We start from the raw sequence: 18401 nt of genomic DNA, 5'->3' as shown, positions 1-18401 counted from the left end.
GCGGCTGCCTGTTAAAGTCCTTCTGTGAGTCACCAGCTTCATGCTGACGACTGTCAAATACAACAAGTGCAGAACAAAGTGAAGTGATGTCTCAGTTTTAATGTGCAGAACAGAATCATTGATGACGAGGAAACCATCAATCTTTACAATCACTTTGAATCATTTTGTACAAAGTTCACTGATGAATTTATTACAAGAAGCTGAAAGATTGATGTGACTGTGATCCTGTACAGACTCAACTGTTCAGCACTGACAATGTTTCTGTGACAGGAGGAGACTCTGCAGACTAAACACCACACAGACGCACTGAGGAGGAACCAGAACTGGACCTGTAGAATCCAAATCCAGGATAAAGAGGTTCAGTGAATGTGGTGCTGAAGGTGTGGAGGTGGATCAGTGAGTCAGAGGAGACTCTGTAGAAGGACAGAGTGCCAGCAGGACAGTCCACATACACTGCTACTCTACCAGAGGAGGAGGAGGAGGAGGAGGAGGAGGAGGAGGAGGAGGAGGAGGAGGAGGAGAAGGAGGAGGAGATGTCTGTGTCTCTGTTATTGTGACAGACAGAGTAACGACCATCATCAAAGCACTCCAGACTCCAGGACTGATCATTCCATCCAAACACACAGTCATGAATGTCTCCTCTCCTGCTGATTCTTCTGTAACTCACTGATATAGAAACATCTCCGCTCCACTCGACCTCCCAGTAACAGCGACCAGTCAGACCAGTTCTACACAGCAGCTGAGACCACTCAAACCTCTCTGGATGATCAGGATGTGACTGATCCTCTCTCACATGTGTCATCTTCCTGTTGTTGTCAGACAGTTTGATGTCTCTGCTGACTGTGTTTGTGTCGACTGTGAGCTCACAGGAATCTGATGGAGAGAAAAAGACACAACACAGCTGCAGTTATTAATGTATCATCAGTGTGGTGATGACATCACAGATGTGACTGAGTGATGTCACAGTGTGAAGCTGAATCAAAGTAAAAACACACTCACACTTCCTCAGACCTGGTGTCAACCATCGGACTCCAGCAGGCTCCACCCTGAAAGGAGGAGGGGGGTCAGAGCAGCACATCCTCTTTCAGCATGCAAACATGGACATGACATGACTCATACACAGAAACACAACATGTCCATCAGGCTGCTTCTCCCTGTTTCCCTGAACCTCTTCACCTCTGCCACTCTCCTCACACACTGAGAGTGAGCCACAGGATGTTGGTGTGTGTGAAAGAGGACGACAACATGTGAGGACACACACAAACCTCTGTTTGGATTTATGACTTCATCTTTATGTTACTGGATGTTGCTGCTGTTTCCTGTGGGCTACCTGACGCTTGCTGTCTGATCCAATGTCAGCTTGTGCTTATGTTTGTATATTACAGGACTTTTGGATTTGGATGTCAGAACTTTTGAGGTCAGATTCCTGTTTGAAGCTTCCAGGGCTTTTCTGAATCTCACCTACACAGTCTGCTTTTTGTTCTCGCTGTGTTTCTGCTGCTTTGTTTCACTGTGCAAAGAAACAAATACAGTTTATACGTAATAAATCATCAGGAAACGTTGGACGTTGGTTCCCGACCTCTGCCACAAAACCAAGAGACAGAGACTCCCAGACTGTTTCCCTCCAGAAGCTCACAAGTGTCACTGAAGCTGTTTGTGGTAGAAACAGCATCATTTCATGTGTTCATGTTCATGTTACTATAGTTTGGTGCTGGATTGATATCTGATGGATGTTACAGCAGTAATAGTTACTGTGAGGAGACATGTCATGTTTGATGCCATTAAAAGCACAACAAATGACAGAACATGTCTCTTAGTGTGAAATCTGCTGTGGTAAACATGATGTGTCCAGATGTGACAGAGGAACATCTGACTATGAAGCCATGAATCTGTCTTTCTGTCTGTCTGTCTGTGGTCCACATGTCTCCAGAACCGTTCATCCAGTCTACTTTATACTTGGCAGGTTTGTTGCTGAGGACTCACAGAAGTGCAGCGTTGACTTTGAATTCAATGTTAGAAGTTTTTAGGGCCGCGACAACTGACCCATTAAATCCATTATAAAAACAGCTGCTGACCAGTTTCAGGGTGGATTAGCTGGTTGACGTTACGATGCAGGCGCTGTGGCACGGAGCGAGCTGTTTCACTTCATAGTCAAAGACGGTCGAGCCGAAGATACGTCAGGAAAACACATTCAGTGCAGCAGTTCTGGTCTCCTGCGGTGGGGAGCAGTAAGCCAGCCAATGGCGCCTGGTGTAGCTCAGGTGATGAAACAGGAAGCTACTCGGAGTTGCGCCGTCTCCTTTCTGAATGGGCTCCGTTAGCATTTGCAATATAGCGGAGGCCACGGAGGCAACAGGAACTACAAACGTTACAGAAGAGAAAAGTGTACGAGCCAAGTCATCAAAAGTGTGGCAGCACTTTATATTAAAGTGTTCAAAGAAAACAGCTACAAGATGTGCAGAGCTGCTCTCACATGGCGCGGTAGCACCACATCACTGAGCAGCTGAAGAGAAAGCAGGTCGGAGCCACTACGGGTGAAGGAGACTCGGCACGGTAACTTAGTAAACCTTTCAAACCCAGAACCTGTCTACACTGATCCGTAGTGTCTGTCCCTTTAGCCACTGATTGTTCAGTGTTTTAATGAGCAGCAGTGTTTGTTTGTTGGACAGGCTGACTGACAAAAGTTTGGACAGGATGAACTTTTGGAGCTGATGAACTTCATCCATTAGTAAACCTGTTGTTCCTGCAAACACAACATTAGGGCCCGGCTACATCACAGCTTTCAATTTAAAAAGCAGCGTTTAAGACAGAAACACCTTCCACCTGTGCTCTCAGGTTTGTGATGGATCAGTGTCGCCCCCTGCTGGGTAATTAGCTGAAGTACGCTCAGAGACACTGGAGGACATAAGAGGAGTTTTTACAATATTTCATGTCATAGTAAGAGATCGTCTGAAGTCAAGTCTTTATTTCTGCACAATAGAAACTTGAGCATATCTGTTCTGTTCAAATATATATTACATGTCCTTTTTATTCTCAGTGCACGGCTCAGGCTGCATTCACAATGTCCAGTTATTGTTTTATTTCATTTTCTAAATTCAAAAATGTCTTTATTGGCACCATGTAACACAAACATGTGGCCAAAGCAAGCGCACAAACATTGAGAAGATAAAGAAGAAGAACATTCTGGTGTAAAGACTAGTACAGTAGATCAAAACACAACAGAGACAGAACTATAACCAAAGCTGACAATAACAGCACAACACTAAATAATAAGTGTCGTCACATATAACATGAACAACTCTCAGCTGACTGTCGCTCACTGTCCCTCAGTTTGTGGCAGCAGAACATAGACTGCTGCTGGATCACAGCTCTTTGGGTTCTCCCCTAGTAGGACTGTTCATGTTTCTTCATCTACTGGCTCAACAAACCCTTTGTAATCTATTACATGTTGAACATGTGTTTCTCTAATGTGTTGATACTTTTCACATGTTGTGAGGAAGTGCTGCTCTGTTGTTGTTGTGTTTTATTGTACAGGCCTGATCTGTATTTGCCCTTTACATCAGCACATATTACCTCAAACAACAAGGCAGTTACTGAGTTCACTGAGCCTCATGTGAATTGTGCTACTCTGCATACTGATATTATATAATATTGTGTCTCTCACTTCACAAAGAAACAAGTCAACATGGCGACTACGTTGTGAGGAAGGAGGCCCCATGACACCACAGCCAGCAGCTGCTCTGACTGATGCTATCCTCAGTATGCTGCTAACACACATGAGGCCACTATCAATGGTGGAGGATGAAGGAGTGCTATGTGCACTTTAGAAAACAAACTGTATTTTACTTTTGCATTCTTCATGTAACAAACATTTTAGAGGTGTGAATCTTCACCGGCCTCACGATTCGATTACGATTCAGCTGTCGACGATTCTCGATGCATCTCAGTGTTCGTCATCCTCGATGATCTGTATCACTGCACACGGCTACTTTTCATCATTTAAATCCCCCTTTTATTCTGAAAGTCCTTCCAATAATCAGACTACAGCAGGCTACAAAATAAAAGCTGCATCTTTTCAGTAATCAAACAAAACATGTCTCCATCTGCAGCGTCTTTCACGTGTGTCTACAATAATATAGTTTTCACATGGCAGCTTTAAGATGAAACATTTACTGACTCTGCTGCACACACCTCTCTCAGAGTTGGACAGCAGAGTTGACAGCACCTCCTCAGATCTCGGCTGATCAGCTGGGCTGCTCTAACAGTTATTATTTATGGCTGCAGACGTTAGCTTCAGCTGAAAATGGCCGACGTGATTAGTGATTGTTGTGAGGCAGAAGTCTCGTCCAGTTCCTGCTTCACAGCAAGTTCATAAAATCTGACGTGTCCCGAGATGTCCGTTTAAAACACACTCTTTTTAATCCCTCTCAGATGATCTCTGCCTCCCTCCAACATCCCTCCTACATCAGTAACCCAGAATCAGAATCAGAATCAGAAATCCTTTATTTGTCCCGCAAATGGGGAAATTCCTTAGTCACAGCAGCCAAAGGACAGTATCACACTTAAACAATAATAAAAAGTAAAAAATAAACAATATAATAGAGATAAGAAATAGAATTAACTCGTATATACATAGTATTTACAATATGAACTTGGTATTTACAATATGACATAGTATTTATAATATGAACAGTGTAAGTATAAGCAGTTTTGTATTTTATTTACAAACATTAAATAATAAATATGGGTATTAAAAAATTGTCCAATTAGTGCAAACCAGAGAGTGTGTGGATATGTGTAGAGTTTAGTATTGCACAGTGCACATGTGAGGTCTACTGGGAGCAGTGCTGGTTGTATAGTCTGACAGCAGCAGGAAGGAAGGACCTGCGATACCTCTCTGTCACACACTTGGGATGTATCAACCTGTCGCTGAAGGAGCTGACCAGTGCAGTGATAGTGACCTGCAGGGGGTGGGACTCCTTCACCAGCAGCGATGACAGCTTGTCCATCATCCTGCTCTCTCCCACCACCTGCACTGGGTCAAGAGGGCATCCCAGGATGGAGCTGGCCTTCTTGATAAGTTTATCAAGTCTCTTCCTATCTGCTGCCGAGATGCTGCTGCTCCAGCAGACTACTCCATAGAAAATGGCTGATGCCACCACAGAGTCATAGAAAGTTGTCAGGAGTGCCCCCTGCACCCCAAAGGACCTGAGCTTCCTCAGCAGATGGAGTCTGCTCTGACCTTTCTTGTATGTTGCTGCAGTGTGATCAGTCCAGTCCAGTTTATTGTTCAGGTGAACTCCCAGGTACTTGTAAGACGTCACCATCTCAATGTCTGTTCCCAGGATGTCCACTTGTGTGCAGGGTTGTTTGCGCCTGCGGAAATCCACCACCAGCTCTTTGGTCTTCCCGGCGTTGAGCTGGAGGTGGTTCCGCTGGCACCAGTCCACAAAGTCCTGAATAAGTTCTCTGTAGGCTCTGTCGTCCCCGTCCCTGATGAGGCCGACGATAGCAGAGTCGTCAGAGAACTTTTGTAGATGGCTGTGGGGTGTTTGGTGGGAGAAATCAGCAGTGTAAAGGGTGAACAGGAAAGGGGCCAGGACTGTTCCCTGTGGGGCCCCTGTACTGCAGACGACTGTGTCCGACACGTTAGTCAGAAGTCCTCCCACAGTTCAAAACATGGGAGCAACGTCACAACGTAACTTTATTGTTCAGCTGAGGCCGAACAATCAACAATCAACATGAGCTGCAGACTCTGGATTCTGCTCTGTCTCTGCATCGTGATGCATCTTATAATGGAGACATTTCCACACCTCTAATACATTTATGTTGCTTTTACAGTCTGAAGTTGTTTGAAAGTGAACTGAACAAGACTAAAGAGGAAAATGTGACAGCAATGTTTTTTTTTTTTTTGTTATTAAACTTTTTATTTGCAGAAAAGACAAGTTATACATGTTGCTCTTAAGTTTGTATACACAAGTCTTATAGTCGTGATCCATAAACACTTTTTTCTCCTGATACAGAAACCCTTTTTTTTTCGCCAAACCTGTTTCAGGATTTCTTCTTTAGTTTTGCTGCTGGAGAACTTGACAACTATGGATCTCGGGGGAGAATCAGCCGGTGGTTTTGGTCCCAGTGCGCGATGCGCACGCTCGATCTTTAGGTCGTCGGTGTGGGGCAACTCCAGTTTTTCCCTCAGTAGATTTTCCACAAATGTTATCATCGATGTGGAGTTGCTCTCCGACCCTTCTTCTATGCCGTGAATTCTTATGTTCTCCCGTCTTGCTCTTCCCTCTTGATCCGTTAGCTTATCTTCCAACTTAGCCTGTAGCTTTAGCAGTTCCCTCGTAGCCTCCTCCAGCCCCTGCACTCTTTCCTCAGTCTCTGAAATCCGCATTTCGGCTTCGTCAACTCTGCTGTTAGTTGCCTTAATGTCCTCTCGTATTTCACGGAGAGTCTCTGCATTTTCACGTCGTTTGCAGGTTAGCCATGTCCGCATCCACCTGTAGCTCCCCTGTGTCAGGGTTGCTAGCTGTATCGTCCTCGACGGACTCTTCCTCGGCTGTTTGCGCCCTTTCCTTCGTCTGTGAAACGTTTTTTTGTTTTGGTTTGGGCATATTTTAAAACGCCTCTTTAACTTCTTCTGTTAATGTGTACCAATCTTTTGAAAAAATATGGCGTTTATCTTGATGATCAGGGAGCTCTGTTATTGTGCTGCCTACCACATGGCTGCTCAACCGGAAGTCCTCAGCAATGTTTTATTTTTTAATAAAAATATAAATAAATCAGCTTTTGTCTTTTCATGTGATTAATGGGTTATGAAAATAGTTGTTAGTTGCAGCCCTATAATTAGTGCCAACAAACACTACTCTGTGTTGTGTTGGTAGGAGTGAGTCTCTCCGGTATGTGACAGAGCTACGAGCACGTTGCTGCAGTCACAGTAAAGTGCACGCTGTTATTACTGTAGTCGGCCATAAAGTGTGTGGATAGACTCAGTTAGTAACTGAAACCATGTGTGTTGTTTGCTGCCACACAAGAGAAATTAAAAGTCCATTCATGCAACGTTGTCACGTCATCTTCCTGCGTTTAACACTTCCTATAAATCCTTAACAATAAAGGTCCTGCATTATGTAGTTATTTGAAAGCTTTTATTGTGAAGCATCAAAATCAGGAAACATTGGATTTCCACCAGCAGAACCTGAACACGACTCCAGAACAGCTGAAGTGAAGCTGAGTCAGCAGCTACGAGCCAGGCTGAAGTACATTACAACAGCATTAAACCAGAGGTCCACCAGCTACTGTAGAGAGCTGCAGCTCTGCACAGGTCACATATCATGTTAATCAATGGAGCAGATGATTGATCACTGAATGTTTTCTTTTCTTTTGTCATTTGATTTTGCTGACGGTGCAAAACACTGAAGCTTTCCTGCCCCTGCAGGCTGTTATAATGAGAACTACCCAAAACAGCCCAAACTCAGCTGGAGCAGCAGTTTCCTCATGACAGGAGCCAAGACGGCACCACTGACCCATCTTAAATTAACCTATGCACTGCTGCTGTTATGGTGATGTGACGGGAATGTTCCACCTCGTGTCATCTAACGTTGTTATTGGACTGTTTTATATCTTCTGTTCACTTTAAACTGATGCCACAGGCAGTTGTTACAGTCTGTAAATGGTTTCACACTGAGGCACAGATACACTTGTCAGTGATGATCTTGAATGCAGTTACTCCAGTGTTGATAAAGATCCATGTCAGAACCATTTTAAGTTCAAAGTCAAGCACTTTGGCAGAAACACTGATTCTCCAGTTCAGGGAAAGAGTTTCTATGACATTCAGTGATTAAATTCATTTATGTGTCACAGAAATCTTTTGAATTTGAGGTTCAGTATTTTCTGATCAGACATCTGACACAGAGGGTCTATTGTTATTATTAATATCATAACACAGCAGTGACGTGGTGGAAATTAGATTTAATGTTAATGTTTTGATAACCCTCTGCAATCAGTGTGGAGTGTGAAGTAGTTTGGATGACGGTTCATCAAGCAGCAAAACCAGAGGCCAACAAATCAAACAGGCACATTTTGAACAGGCACTAAACTAGTCTGAAAAAAGAGGTGTAACTTTAGTGTTTGTACCAAGACTCTCCTGGTCGCTGATCTTCATCTCTTCTTCTCATCTTCCTCTCTACACTTGTAACTCTTGGCTTCGTGCCGTGCTGCCTTTTCTCCTGAACTGAACTGAACAACTGGAGGTGGAGTAAATGAAGCAGACCTCCCGACACTGAACCATCTACAGTCGAGATACAGAGTCTCACACTGACTGTCTGTGGCTGCAGCAGGACTCTTCATACCTGAGAGTGTCCAGTCTCCAGCCTGGATCCTCCAGTCGAGCAGACAGCAGCTTCACTCCTGAGTCTCCTGGATGATTGTAGCTCAGGTCCAGCTCTCTCAGTTGGGAGGGGTTGGAGTCCAGAGCTGAGGCCAGAGAAGTACAGCCTTCCTCTGTGATCAGACAGCCTGACAGCCTGCAGACACACAAAACAACACACATCACAGATCAGCTGAGGGTCCTGATGATTCAGTGCACATCTGTGTTTAAGGGTTTAACGTTTATTATATTCATCATCTTAGTTTTCACTAATTTACTATTCAGCACTAAACACAGAGTATAACTGAAGCTGATGGAAATGCCATTAGTTTTGCAAATATTCATGAACCAACATATTGTACAGATTAAAATGATGACCTGATGATGGAGGATCAACAGAGTAATTACAGTTCATCCTGAGGGGAGCATGAATGTCAAAAACCTCATGGCACCCACATTTTAATTATATCTAAATAGATTAGAGGTGTCATTGGTTTTATATTGTTACTTTGATGAATGAAGGATCTGTTAAGTTGTCAGACTGTGAACACTATCAGAACATCACACTACTGTTAACGCAGAGGTCGTCTCACCTGTGTTTTGGCTGTGTTACTACCTCTGTTGGAGGATGAGAGGCAGAATGAAAATGTCCCCCCATTCCACCTTTGTAACTTTCACACCTACAGCGAGGCAGAATATCGGCACAAGATTCTTGAAAAGGCGGGAATCTTGTGTAATTGTATCTTGCCGATACAACCCAGATGGCGGCCCACCACTAAGTCAGGTTCTTCTTGAGGTTTCTGCCTGTTAAATGGCTTTTTTTTCTCAACACTGTTTCAAGTGCTTGTTCATAGGGGAAATGTTGGGTCTCTTCAATGAATTGAATAATATTAAGAGTATGATCAAGACCTGCTCCAATTGTAAAGTTACATGAAATAATGAAATAATGTAATGAATCCTGACCTGAGAGTTTCCATGACACAGTGTGAACTCTTCAGTTCAGCAGAAAGTAGCTTCACTCCTGAATCCTGCAGGTTGTTGTTACTCAGGTCCAGCTCTCTCAGACTAGAGGACTGGGAGCTGAGAACTGAGGACAGAGCTGCACAGCTTCTCTCTGAGAGGTCACAGCTACTTAGTCTGGAGAGAAAAAAAAGAAGACAGATAACACGGTAAATGTTGAGTTTTGGTGATACAGTATCAGGGTTTCCCCAACTTTTCTTCTGGGGACGCATTAAAAAAGAGAAAAGTATTTATCAGCCTTTTCATGGCTTTATATTAGGAGGATTATTTATATAGGACAGCTCACAGAGATGACAGGAAATGGGGATGAGAGAGGGGGATGACATGCAGCAAAGGACCAGAGGTCGAACTTGAAACCTGGGCCGCTGCAGTGAGGACAAAGCCTCTGTACATGGGACACATGCTCTACCGACTGAGCTACAGGAGCACCGCAGGGGGTCCCACTTTTTAAAAATGATAACACTGCGACCCAATTCGCAATAGGCCTAATAAACTTGAAAAGAGCAGATCTGTGCATAAATTAACACTCCAAACTATTTATCCACATCCACTTATATTCTGCTGAATACACCAGCCATTTCAAAGAGATACTTTATTAAATAACTACTGTGTTTACCAAAAACATATATGTTACAAATACATTATAAATGAGATCATCTCAATGCAGTTTTCTAAGAGAGACAGAGTGGTCAGGTTTCCTGAAGCTATGAGTTGTAATGTCACATAAACTATGCTGGAATGTGGTTCAATGCTTCTTAGTGTCTAAATATTTTGGCACATGATCACTATAAGTCCTACAAGCAAGTGGGTGTTCTGCTGTGAATCAGTGAAATGATGAACTCAGTCAGGATGTGTGTCTAAGTGTGACGCTGTCCATCTCACTGAGATGGAGCAGAGATGGACTGATAGACAGACAGATGGAACATGTCACTTCATAGGGTTTCTTGACCTGCTGCTTTATGTGGTTGTAAATAAAACATTGGGCCTAAAGTCCATTTCTCCCCACCATTGTAGCAGTCCACAGGATGGACCCACCAGAGAAGGACCGTCTCTGTGCTCGAGACCTCCTGATTTACAAATCAAGCACTGGATACCAACAAGCTCCCCATGTGGCTCAAAGGTGTACTGCAGATAGAAATCTTGAATTAAAGACTATGAACGAAAGTCTGCAAATATATTTGGCAACTCAAATGAAATCCTAAACAAACAGACTGTTGTATATAATCTCTTGCTCCAGTGCTGTTCAGTTCTAAACATGTTGTCAGCGTGACAATAAATAAAAATTCAATCAAGAATGAAGAGACATCCAGCTATCAAAGTCATATGATGTCAAACATAAATGAGGTTCTCCCTCCTCATTGTTCATGCTGCGCAGGAGCTGAATTAATGAAAGGTACATTGAAAGAAAACAAGTTTGATGGCAAAAAAATCTACCAGAAATATATAAATGATTTCAAAACAAACAGTAACATGATCTGACCTCAAACTTTCCAGATTGCAGTGTGGACTCTCCAGTCCAGCCGACAGCTGCTTCATTCCTGAACCCTGCAGGTTGTTGTTACTCAGGTCCAGCTCTCTCAGACTAGAGGACTGGGAGCTGAGAACTGAGGACAGAGCTTTACAGCTTCTCTTTGAGAGGTGACAGCCACTCAGTCTGGATAAAGAATAATGAGCAGAAGAAGAAAATTACTTCTATTTGGGTCAATAACAGCACATTTACTGCATCCTGAAAAAACTTCTCCACACTTACAGAGCTTTGTTGGAGGCTTTGACCACTGGAAGCAGCCTCAGAAGAGCCTCCTCTGAAGCAGAGTATTTCTTCAGGTCAAACACGTCCAGATCTTCTTCTGATGACAGTAAGATGAAGACCAGAGCTGACCATTGAGCAGGAGACAGTTCATCTGTGGAGAGACTTCCTGATGTCAGGTACCGTTGGATCTCCTCCACGAGAGAACGGTCGTTCAGTTCATTCAGACAGTGGAACAGATTGATGCTTCTCTCTGCAGGCAGAGTCTCTTCAAACTTATTCTTGATGTAACTGACTGTTTCCTGATTGGTCTGTGAGCTACTTCCTGTCTGTGTCTGCAGACCTCGCAGGAAAGTCTGATTGGTCTGCAGTGAAAGACCCAGGAGGAAGCGGAGGAACAAGTCCAGGTGTCCATTTGGACTCTGTAAGGCCTCGTCCACAGCACTCTGGTAGAAACGTGTCTCTGCAGATTGATTGTCTGCTGTTTTTTCCTCTGACATCAGATTGACACCAGAGTTGATGAACGTCAGATGGACATGAAGAGCAGCCAGAAACTCCTGAACACTCAGATGGACGAAGCAGAACACCTTGTCCTGGTACAGTCCTCTCTCCTCTTTAAAGATCTGTGTGAACACTCCTGAGTACACTGAGGCTGCTCTGATATCGATGCCACACTCTGTCAGGTCTGATTCATAGAAGATCAGGTTGCCGCTCTGCAGCTGCTCAAAAGCCAGTTTTCCCAGAGACTCAATCATCTTCCTGCTCTCTGGAGTCCAGTGTGGATCTGTCTCAGCTCCTCCATCATACTTGACCTTCTTCACTTTGGACTGAACCACCAGGAAGTGGATGTACATCTCAGTCAGGGTCTTGGGCAGCTCTCCTCCCTCTCTGGTCTTCAACACATCCTCCAGAACTGTAGCAGTGATCCAGCAGAAGACTGGGATGTGGCACATGATGTGGAGGCTTCGTGATGTCTTGATGTGGGAGATGATTCTGCTGGCCTGCTCCTCATCTCTGAATCTCTTCCTGAAGTACTCCTCCTTCTGTGGGTCAGTGAACCCTCTGACCTCTGTCACCATGTCAACACACCCAGGAGGGATCTGATTGGCTGCTGCAGGTCGTGTGGTTATCCAGAGGCGAGCAGAGGGAAGCAGTTTCCCCCTGATGAGGTTTGTCAGCAGCACATCCACTGAGGTGGATTTTGTAACATCAGTCAGGATCTCAGTTTTGTGGAAGTCCAGAGGAAGTCGACACTCATCCAGACCGTCAAAGATGAACACAACCTGGAACTCTTCAAAGCTGCAGATTTCTTTGGTTTCAGTGAAGAAGTGATGAACAAGCTCCACCAAGCTGAACTTTTTCTCTTTCAGCACATTCAGCTCTCTGAAAGTGAATGGAAATGTGAACTGTATGTCCTGGTTGGCTTTGTCTTCAGCCCAGTCCAGAGTGAACTTCTGTGTTAAGACTGTTTTCCCGATGCCAGCCACTCCCTTTGTCATCACTGTTCTGATTGGTTCATCTCTTCCAGGTGAGGGTTTAAAGATGTCTTCTTGTCTGACTGTTGTTTCTGGTGTGTCTGGTTTCCTGGATGCTGCTTCAATCTGTCTGACCTCATGTTCATCATTGACCTCTGCAGTCCCTCCCTCTGTGATGTAGAGCTCTGTGTAGATCTGATTCAGAAGGGTTGGGTTTCCTGCTTTAGCGATCCCCTCAAACACACACTGGAACTTCTTCTGAAGGTGAGATTTAAGTTCACGCTGACAAACTGCAGCAAGATGTTCTAAATGAACACACAACAAAATAGTTCATTAAGTTATTTATAAAGAAAATATGACAATTTCCTTCCCTTAAAGATTGAATATATAAACAGATTTTCCATCATCATCATCATCATCATCATCAGACTTCAGTAAACGTCTCATTGATCCATCATGTTAAATCTTTAGAGAAATCCTCTTACTGCTCTGCAGACAGTCAGCCAGCTCCTCCTGCTTCATTCTCCTCAGGAAGTGAAGTGTGATCTTCAGAAATGCCTCTCTGCTGCTCCTCCTCTGCTCTTCACCCTCACCATCCAACACCTCCTCATCCTCCTGACTCTCAAGGCATTCTGGGTAATCTGAAGTCAGAACCTTCTGGACCTTCTTCAGCTCGTTCTTCACAAAAGTCACAATGTTCTCCTCCAGCAGCTGGAACAGAATATTATGTGAATGAGAACATTTAACATCATGGAGCCAAACATCAGATCCATGTTGGACAGATTCACCACTGGTCTGTAAAGTGCAGCATGGAGATTATTGTGAACAGACTGGATGTAAAAGTAGTTGTTGTTCATGTACAGACCATAAATATGGAGTCCAGGTGTGTTTGATGCTGCTGGGCAGACGGACCTCTGGGAACCTCTGAGCTCTCCTGGTCGACTCTGTGGAGGAATCATGAAGAATCAGCCACATTATGTCTGTCCACTCAGAGACAAACACAAGCTGAAGGTCCTTTGAGTTAAAATGTTGATGACATCATTGAATCAGATGGTTTCCCCTGACATCAAAGTGTCGGTCGTACTGCTGATCCCACTGTGAACCAACAGTCAGTCAGTTTACTGGGTTGGTTCAGCAGCTTGTCTGGTTTAGTCCCTCCAGCTCTTGACCCCTAAAATACTGTGGACAGCAACACACAGCTAACACAAGCTAGTTGGATGCTAACTGTCCAGTGCAAATTGGTGAAAAGTCACAATAAACTTGTATTCAGTTGAGATTCAACATTGGAGAATAAAAAAATTATTTGTTATTTAATTGTTTATGAATCTGATACCAAAAAAACAAATTCCGGTTTGTTTTTCGTACCTTTGATTTTATTCTCAGATCAAAAACAGGACATGAAAATAAAAAAGGGCCTCAGGTTTAATTTGTCTGATTTGTGTGACCCAAAAGTTATTTATTGACTTTTCATGTGTTGCTTTGACTGATTATCGACACAACCGCCACACTGGAATCTACAGAAGCATAGGTTGCATTCACTTGAGAAAACAAATCGATAGAAACCCCAACACCCTGTGAAGAGAAACTAGAAGACAAAAACTGCCAACTGGGGATTTTTGGGTGAAAGGCACCGGGGGTGGGCATTGAGCGACCAGGAGGCAGAGCCAAAGGGCAATTGTTCACTGTGTGCACCGTCTTACTGCTGTGATGAACTCATGAGACACAGGTGTACACTAGGGATGGTAAGATTCACCGATTCGTATCGGTACATCGGTATGAACATTTAAGATGCGGTTGCATCGATGACAAAAGTGTGCATCGGTTAAAAATCCGGATGAACTCGAGATGTATCATGTATAAAATCTCTGCATCGATAAAAACCGACTTGTATCTATACTTAAAATAAACTAATTCAGAAGTAGGACCAAGTGCTTGTTTGTGTTCTCATCACCACGGCCGTCATCAGCCAATTCAGCCAGAGTCATGTCTCGCGCGAGTTGGAGGCGGGTGAGCAGCGCACCAAACAGCAGGCTTGAAATCAGAGGCGGTCAGAGAGAAAGTAAGCACGGATGAAGAAGAGATACACTCGCCGTCACTTACAAGTCTGGTGTTTGGGGACACTTCAGCTTTTATAAAAGAGATGGTCAGCTTGAGAAAACTAATGCCATCTGTAAAATGTGCCGTGCTGCGATTAAACACACAGGGAGCACAACCAATCTAAGCTCCCACCTGAAGCGGCGACATGGCGTTAATGTGACAGAGAGGTCCCCTTCGGCTCCAGCGGTCAGCACCAGCGGAGCAGCTGCTGCTAACACAATGACTGGTGAGCAAAGTAGCCTCATCCCAACTTTTTTTAACGCCCCACTGGCTAGCAATTCGGTTGGTTCGACCAAAATAACAGACGCCATCTCATTCTTTATTTGCAAAGACATCCAGCCCTACAGTGTAACTGAGAACGAGGGTTCGAAGTCTTGGAGCCGAGGTATCACATACCCAACAGGACAGTGTTCACAGACAACAAAGTCCCGGTCATGTACGACAAAGTAAGACGAGAAGTGGCCGAGTCTCTGAGCAAAGCACAGAGAGTTGCGATTACATCTGATGGTTGGACATCTCGCGCCACTGACTCCTACATCACTGTAACAGTACACTACATGAGTGGGACTTGCAAAGTCACGTTTTACAAACGAGAGTTTTCAACCAGTCTCACACAGGAATTAATCTAGCAGCTTTACTGCAGGATGTTTATGGAACATCAGATATAAGAATAGAGATAAGAGTGTCTGAGCTTTTAGTGAAAGTGAGGAAGGTGATTAATTTTTTTCACAAAAGCCCACAAGCAACTGAAATTTTGCGTGAGATACAAGCCCAGTTACACCTGCCCAACCACAAGCTGATCCATGATGTTTCCACAAGATGGAAAAGCTCTTGGACATGTTGGAGCGTTTCTGGGAACAACAACCTGCCTTGTTGAACGCCTTGCTGTCTAGGAGGATAAAGAGGGGAGAAGGCCTGGCTGCAGCCAGCTGGACTGAGGAGGACATGACACTGATCCAAGAACTAATCAAACTTCTGTCCCCTCTTAAAGTGGCCACCACACTCCTCAGTGAGGAAAAAAAACCAACCATCTCAATGAATGCACCTCAAAGACCTCCTCCACAGTGCGGCGGCCCTCCACCCCCACTTTAAAGACCTGATGTTCTTCGATGATGGTGACACCAGACACCTCATCTTCGTGAAAATAACAACAGAGGTGGTGAAGATGAATGAAAAGGTGATATACTGATGATAACAATTTGAAATTTATAGAATGTAGGTCAGCTCCCAATCTGTCTCTGTCTCTTTCCTATTTGTTACTTGAATTTCCATGTCATATTTAAAATGTGTCTTAATTCTTAATTTTCAGTTTAATGACATCTAATTAGTCTCTGGTTCTGCGGATTATCAGACAGGGGACAGTGGCGTACTGGATGAGGGAGAGGCAGCTGAAGGAGGAGGTGACAGGCATCCCGACATAGAGGAAGAGAGGTTTGTTTTGATAGGAACTGTGCCAGGAGTTATAAAATGTTGTTTTAAAGATACATGTGTCATCATTGTTAAGCACTGTGTGTGAGTGTTGTGTTGACAGCTCTTATTTTTCAACACAACTGATAATCCCCTCATCTTATTTCTTCCACTTAATAGATGATGCCTCTCCCAAAAAGAAGTCTGCCTTGGGCCAGCTGTTTGGGGATTTCCTCACCACGAGAGCACAGTGAAGACCATAAGGGAGAAAGCTGAGGACGAAATGTTAAAATACAGAGAGAGGGATTCTTTAGATCTAGATGGTGATGTGTTGCAATGGTGGAAAAAGCAGGTTGATCTACCACTGCTTTCAGCCTTGGCTAGGATCATCTGAGCGTGTCTTTAGCACAGCGGGTGATATTGTTACTGCCCAACGCAGTCTCCTTCACCCTGATCATGTTGATCAATTGATATTCCTTAAAAAAAACCTTAAAAAGAAACATCTGCGTTAAATGTTTGAATTAAGTAGCCTACACTGCGAGATGGGGACTGTTACTGCCAATATGCCCTTAGTTCATCATTTTCCATCCTTTTGCTTTTGGAGGAAGTTGTAATGTGAACCTGTGTGAAAATGTTTTGTAATTTATCGTAATTTGCGTATAGGAAGAGCAGCACTGTTTCTGTTTAGGGCTGAGTTGTCCCTCCTGTAGTGTGAAGCAAACTGTAGAAATGGAGAGTAATCTGTTTAACTGTACAGCAATCTGTACAACTTTTGCATTCAGTCAGCAGCTTGTAACGGCCAAAAGGCACCACTGCTTTGAGTTTAGGGAATTGTCCCATTGTCCCTGTTAAAAGTGTGAAGCACACTGTAGAAATGAAGAACGAGCATGAACTATCTGTACCGCTTTGTATTTCATTGTACAATATTCTTCTGCATCGCATCGCATCATATCCCATCGTATCGTATCGCACTGTATCGCATTGTGTTAAATCAAATCGTACTGTATCGCAGTAGGTGGGAGAATCGTATCGTATCTTATCAGTGGTTGTTTCATATTAATCTTTAATGTATCGTATCGCCTCAGTGTTGAAGATGCACATCCCTGGTGTGCACAGAAAAAAAGCGGGAAAAGAAACAAAGGGAGGAAGTGGAAAGTGAGGATAGAGCTACAAAATAAAACAGGAAATCAACAAACAAAAACTCAAACCATGACATCCAGTGAAACAGTTTTTGAAATGGGAGCAAAAACATTCTGTCCTCTAAAATAATGGTGTTTGTTTTTGTTGAATAACTGCATTTATATTGTGAGTTAAACATGAACCATCCTTGTGACATGTCTTGATGAACTTGATGCCCTCAGACTCCTGGCTGGCTTCTTCTCCCCACTGGCTGGCTGCTCCACGTCCTCGTCAAAGAGCTACTTGTTTGTTGTTAGTTCATATTTGTGCTGATAACAAGCTTCACTTTTTGTTTGATTATTCTACATGTTAAGTTTATTTAGAGTTTGACAGCATTTATTTTGCTACTTATCTGTTTAGTTTAATTATTTCCTTCTTTATCAGGTTCAGTTTTGTCTACTTAGTGTTTTGTTTTGTTTTGTTTTGTTTTGGGTAACACTGTGGGCACCCTGGGTTTTATAGGTAGCAGGGTAGGTGCAGGACCATGATGCACCTGGGCGGGCCTGTAGTTTCTTACCAGAGCAGGAGAGGCTGCAGGATTTGCAACAGGAAGAGGAACTTTGTTTGGACATTGAACTTGTGTTGCCTGCGTACAATACGAGAGCACGGTGCAGCAGCAGCTCTTTGTTAGCAGCTAGCATCTGTTAGCCTGAGTAAAATCACTGTGTTACACTCAACCAGTCATCAGACAAATGTTGAACTGGACTCAAGAGATGAAGACTGGTTCTACTGGGCAGCTTCACATGTGACAATATAAATGTACGTAAAGAAGAACGATGCTGAAAAAACAAGTTTAAACAAATTTCTCTGAATAAACAACATAAAACATGAATCAGTCATATTTTCATGTTATTAACAGCTCACCTCTTTACAGCAGGAGGTCGTTGTCCTTTAAAATCAATGGAACGAGGATTTGACCGGTCACTCTTGAAGGACATACAGCTGGGCTCAGGTCTAGGTCCAGGTCCAGTAGAGGCTGGTCTCCTGTTGGACAGAGAAGATGACCACCAGAGATGTTAATTAACTTTCTAGTCTTCAGACACAGAAGCTTGTGTCCATAAAATAGTGGAAAACATGAGGAATAAACCTCAGAGAATATTGGACCAAA

General features: G+C 43.6%; 1 protein-coding gene across 1 annotated transcript; it reads right to left on the bottom strand.

Annotated features, from left to right (window-relative positions):
* Window positions 1-79: 79 nt before the first annotated feature.
* On the bottom strand, window positions 80-18257 carry LOC141020407 (protein NLRC3-like). The gene is made up of 9 exons (XM_073495464.1): window positions 18158-18257; window positions 13476-13554; window positions 13096-13321; window positions 11139-12915; window positions 10869-11042; window positions 9332-9505; window positions 8352-8525; window positions 1000-1046; window positions 80-873 (listed from the first exon to the last, which is right to left on the bottom strand). Exons 1-9 carry the CDS (start codon window positions 18229-18231, stop codon window positions 287-289), a joined length of 3312 nt encoding a protein of 1103 aa, XP_073351565.1. The 5' UTR covers window positions 18232-18257; the 3' UTR covers window positions 80-286.
* Window positions 18258-18401: the final 144 nt, after the last annotated feature.

The sequence above is a fragment of the Pagrus major genome, chromosome 24 (genome assembly GCF_040436345.1).
Source record: "Pagrus major chromosome 24, Pma_NU_1.0".
NCBI lineage: Eukaryota > Metazoa > Chordata > Actinopteri > Spariformes > Sparidae > Pagrus > Pagrus major.
This window is presented reverse-complemented; position numbering and strand designations above follow the sequence as displayed.